General features: G+C 39.0%; 1 protein-coding gene across 2 annotated transcripts; it reads right to left on the reverse strand.

Moving 5' to 3' along the window:
• Positions 1-207: 207 nt before the first annotated feature.
• On the reverse strand, positions 208-2606 carry LOC101856344. 2 transcript variants are annotated; one of them, XM_005098862.3, is made up of 2 exons: positions 2488-2606; positions 208-908 (listed from the first exon to the last, which is right to left on the reverse strand). In XM_005098862.3, exon 2 carries the CDS (start codon positions 893-895, stop codon positions 311-313), a length of 585 nt encoding a protein of 194 aa, XP_005098919.1. In that variant the 5' UTR covers positions 896-908; positions 2488-2606; the 3' UTR covers positions 208-310. The 2 variants fall into 2 exon arrangements, with proteins under 2 accessions (XP_005098919.1, XP_005098918.1); XM_005098861.3 differs by having other exon boundaries at positions 208-912.
• Between the last annotated feature and the right edge of the window lie 2196 nt (positions 2607-4802).

A 4802-nucleotide genomic window follows, 5' to 3' on the forward strand; every position in this document is an offset into this window, starting at 1 on the left:
CACGCCGGATTTGTTGATGCATGTTTTGAAATTGTATCTCTTTCATTTTGGATGGTAGGCCTACTCTTAATTACACTATTAGATCAGTGATTATTTTGGCAACAGAACTCTCGTAAATCGAGTTACGATAGTTTTGAACCCAGGCCCGACATACAGTATTACAAATGTATTTGCTCCAGACTGAAAGCAAGCAAACGAGATTAGTAAATTATTTTCAGGAGACATTTTTAATATAATGTGATTGCCTGGATAAGAAAGGTCTTTCACACAATAAGCATAGTTGAGGCAGGTGACCAAAATGAATGGGCATTTATCCGCCTCTCAGTCTTGTTATCAGTTGCACTTCGCCGTCAGTGTCCCTCATATCATAGTATCCAAGTGTCTTGTCGTCCTCCAATTTATGTCCTCCATAGACAAGTTGTACATGTATCTGTTGGTCCCTATCAATTCCCCACTGCTGGTTTGCGAGTTCCTTCAGATGCAGAACGGTATCTGTCGACTTAACCCATGGTTTGAATGACTTGCCCGCCAAATTCTTCACAACGATTTTAAACTTTGGATCGGGCGGGCTTATAGGTAAACCGTGTCCGTTGCATAGTGGTCTTTGTCCGTTGTCAGGTGTCTGTAAGTGTAAGGCTTGTACAGTGACGCTGCCAATACGCTGGCCATTTTCAATCAGCCACTTGTGCTGAGATTGTCTGTTTTCCTCTCCTTCAAAAGTTGCAACCACTGCGTCTGAGATGTGGTTGCCTACAGGCAGTATTCCCGCCTCAATGATGAGAGGCTGCTGGGGGTGGCGACTGTGCTGAAGACATGGGGAGTTTTCTCTTGATATGGGAAGCCCACTGTCCAGGGACCAAGTGCTTCCTATTTGTTCAGTGTTGTTAAAAGACATCTCGTCAGCTAGGCTACCTGGGGGAAAGAATAATAATATGTGTTACGCTATTTTGCTATTATAAAATGCAGAGTGCAGATCAGAGGTGTCTACTGTTTTAAAAAGAAATCTTTACAGTTTACTATGAACAAACGTACATTCCTTTATAACATGTACAGTCTAGCACGCACAAAGAGAAATTATCGGGACGTAGAAATCTCTCCGTCACTGGTAGGTACAAATTTCTCCATTTTTGTGTTACACACAAAGAAATTGTGTGTATTAACTTTTATTAAGTTTTAAAAATGTCAACCAAAATTGAATGAAATGCAAAACTTTATTGCAGCTTCGTAAAAAAACAACTATATTTTTCAACTTCAAATAGTCACTACTTGAAGTATTTTGTCGTTAAAGAATAACTTTATATAAGATTGAAAACTCTGGTTCATTGTGTGCTCCAGGGGTTGACCATTTCTATTTTCACACCAGTTCCAACGCCACTGGGCATTTTGAATTACTCTATGGTATCTTTCTGGGTCGGTTTTTTGGACTTTGTTAAATATTGAGTTTCAACTCTTTGATTGCGTTTTGTTTGGGGGTTTATGAGTTGTATCCGTGGACTCTGTCAATCAAAAAACCCCAGAGGTAATACATGCAACTGAAGGGAATCAAGTCGGGGGAATGCAGTGGCCATTCATTATTTTGTGAGCTTTCGGCTTATAAGGCGTTCCCCGAACGTTTCCTGCAACCATACAAGTCCAAGGGCCACTCTTGATGTGTGGGGTGTGGCCCCATACCACTCTGCTCTGGATCCGGCCTCCCTAATTAACAGCAGAATACATGCGGGTTGTTGGAGGATGTTGTCCTACTTCTATATTTTCCCCCTTTGTTTCTATCTGTCTGTCTTACTTTTCCCCAGCTCTAAACGACCACTATTGTGTCGATGTGCTTTTCCTCCCTACTAAGACAAAACAAACAAAGCATAATACATGAAGTAGGCCTATGTAGGCTACCTTCTCCTCCCCAAACTTCTCCTAAACCTTATCAGTAGGCTGAGCTATCTATGTGATGTGACTGCACGTCGTGGTTTTGTCATCTCCTCCTGATCAACCCCGCAGTGGCTGAATGCATTTAAGAAGTATGACAATGTACAAGTCTGCCCGAATTTTGGTTGAACAATTTAAAAACTTGATATATTCCTCGAACACTTTTTGATTGATTTTCTTCAAATTCATTTATTCATACATTTAACGCTCCTCTAGTTGAACTTTATTTATTCAATGTCTTGTGAAAAATAGTGCAGAGATGACCGAGTTATTGTCTTTTAAGTGGCCCCTTTTTTAGACACCCTGTACATGCATACACGTAGTAGAATAAATCTATTCTATGCATTCTGTTCAGCTTGTCTCAGTTTGAATGTTGATTCTTTTGCCGAACATTGACTTGATCGACATCCACCAACGGGTGAACAACTGTGCCTGCGTACATACAATATATATTTTTTAATTTGTGTGTGTGTGTGTGGGGGGGGGGGGGGGGGGCAGTAATTTCATTAAAATAATGAACATGATATTTGTCTACTTATTACTCTTATGAAAAAAGTGACCACTTACCAATGTTATTATAAAAATCCTTTCTCGAAAATGTTACTGCACTTTGGTATAGCTGGAAACGTATGTCACCAATAGATCTAGATACATGTATAATTTTATTATTATACGGTACTCAACGATTTCAATTTTCACGCGCCTTTTATATTGGTTAGCTTTTATATATTTAGCGTTGACGTGTAATTACGTAATGGCAGTTCCGCCTCGGGAATCCCCGCTGCCTGGCGTGAAGTATTCATGGCCGAAACACTGTCACTGCTATAGTTGGGATTTCGTTTTTTTGTTGTTGTTTTTTTTCCTTCCATACAATAATAGCTAATTTGAAATTACTAAAAGACATGATAAGAGAGTGAGGTGGGTACGGGGAAAAGCTAAATCACTTTAATGGAAAAATGCTTAAAAATATTCTTAGCCCCACCTTACTTACATTGTTTCGTTAATCTCTCTCTCTCTCTCTCTCTCTCTCTCTCTCTCTCTCTCTCTCTCTCTCTCTTTCTCTCTCTCTCTCTCTCTCTCTCTCTCTCTCTCTCTCTCTTCTCTCCCCCTCTCTCTCTTTCTCTCTGTCTCTCTTCTCCCACGCACACATGCGCACACACTCACACACACACTAACACACACAGACGCGTGCATACACATGCACGTACATAAATACCATTAAAAAGGACTTCATTTATAGGGCAATACCGTAACTCGGCCATCTTTGGACCAATTTCAATAAAACTTCGAACAAAAAAGATTCAATCATAGGGACATCACATTTGTCAATTTCGAAGAACATCAACCTATGTATTAACTTTTATTAAGTTTTTTAAAATTTTAACCAAAATCGAATGAAATGCAAAACGTAATAGTAGCTTCGTAAAAAACAACTAGACTATATTTTTCTACTTCAAATAGTCACTACTTGAAGTATTTTGTCGTTAAAGAATAACTTTATATAAGATTGAAAACTCTGGTTCATTGTGTGCTCCAGGGGTTGACCATTTCTATTTTCACACCAGTTCCAACGCCACTGGGCATTTTGAATTACTCTATGGTATCTTTCTGGGTCGGTTTTTTGGACTTTGTTAAATATTGAGTTTCAACTCTTTGACTGCGTTTTGTTTGGGGGTTTATGAGTTGTATCCGTGGACTCTGTCAATCAAAAAGCCCCAGAGGTAATACATGCAACTGAAGGGAATCAAGTCGGGGGAATGCAGTGGCCATTCATTATTTTGTAAGCTTTCGGCTTATAAGGCGTTCCCCGAACGTTTCTTGCAACCATACAAGTCCAAGGGCCACTCTCGATGTGTGGGGTGTGGCCCCATACCACTCTGCTCTGGATCCGGCCTCCTTAATTAACAGCAGAATACATGCGGGTTGTTGGAGGATGTTGTCCTACTTCTATATTTTCCCCCCTTTCTTTCTATCTGTCTGTCTTACTTTTTCCCAGCACTAAACGACCATTATTAAGTCGATGTGCGTTTCCTCCCTACTGAGACAAAACAAACAAAGCATAATACATGAAGTATGTAGGCTACCTTCTCCTCCCCAAACTTCTCCTAAACCTTATCAGTAGGCTGAGCTATCTATGTGATGTGACTGCACGTCGTGGTTTTGTCATCTCCTCCTGATCAACCCCGCAGTGGCTGAATGCATTTAAGAAGTATGACAATGTACAAGTTTGCCCGAATTTTGGTTGAAAAATTTAAAAACTTGATATATTCCTCGAACACTCTTTGATTGATTTTCTTCAAATTCATTTATTCATATATTTGACGCCCCTCTAGTTGAATTTTATTGTTTCAAAATCGTGTTGAAAATAGTGCAGAAATGGCCGAGTTATTGTCTTTTAAGTGGCTCTTTTTTTAACACGCTGTAGGCTACATACGCACTGTAAAATAAATCTATTTTTTGCATTCCGATCAGCTTCTTTCAGTTTGAATGTTGATTCATGTGCCAAACATTGACTTGATCAACATCCACCCGTGAGTGAACAACTATGCATGCGTACTTACAATAATTTGTTTTTTTTTTTAATGGGAGGGGGGGGGGGGGTTAATTTTATTAAAATAATGATGATTATTATTTTGCTTCGATCTATTATTATTATTATAAAAGGTGACCACTTACCAATACTATTATAAAAATCCTTTCTCGAAAATGTTACTGTTGAAATCGGGAAGAAATCTGAAGCTGAGATCTGCAATCAGTCCAATTTCACTTTGGTATAGCTGGAAACGTAAGTCACCAATAGACATAGATAATAATAATAATAATATTAATAATAAATAGCATTTATACTGCGCATTTCCATTTTCTAAAAGATGCTCAATGCG

The sequence above is a fragment of the Aplysia californica genome, unplaced genomic scaffold (genome assembly GCF_000002075.1).
Source record: "Aplysia californica isolate F4 #8 unplaced genomic scaffold, AplCal3.0 scaffold00195, whole genome shotgun sequence".
In the NCBI taxonomy this organism is placed as follows: domain Eukaryota; kingdom Metazoa; phylum Mollusca; class Gastropoda; order Aplysiida; family Aplysiidae; genus Aplysia; species Aplysia californica.

Bases quoted from the DNA above. Each gene is read 5' to 3' on its own strand.
- LOC101856344 (XM_005098862.3), bottom strand. From the start codon at position 895: ATGTCTTTTAACAACACTGAACAAATAGGAAGCACTTGGTCCCTGGAC.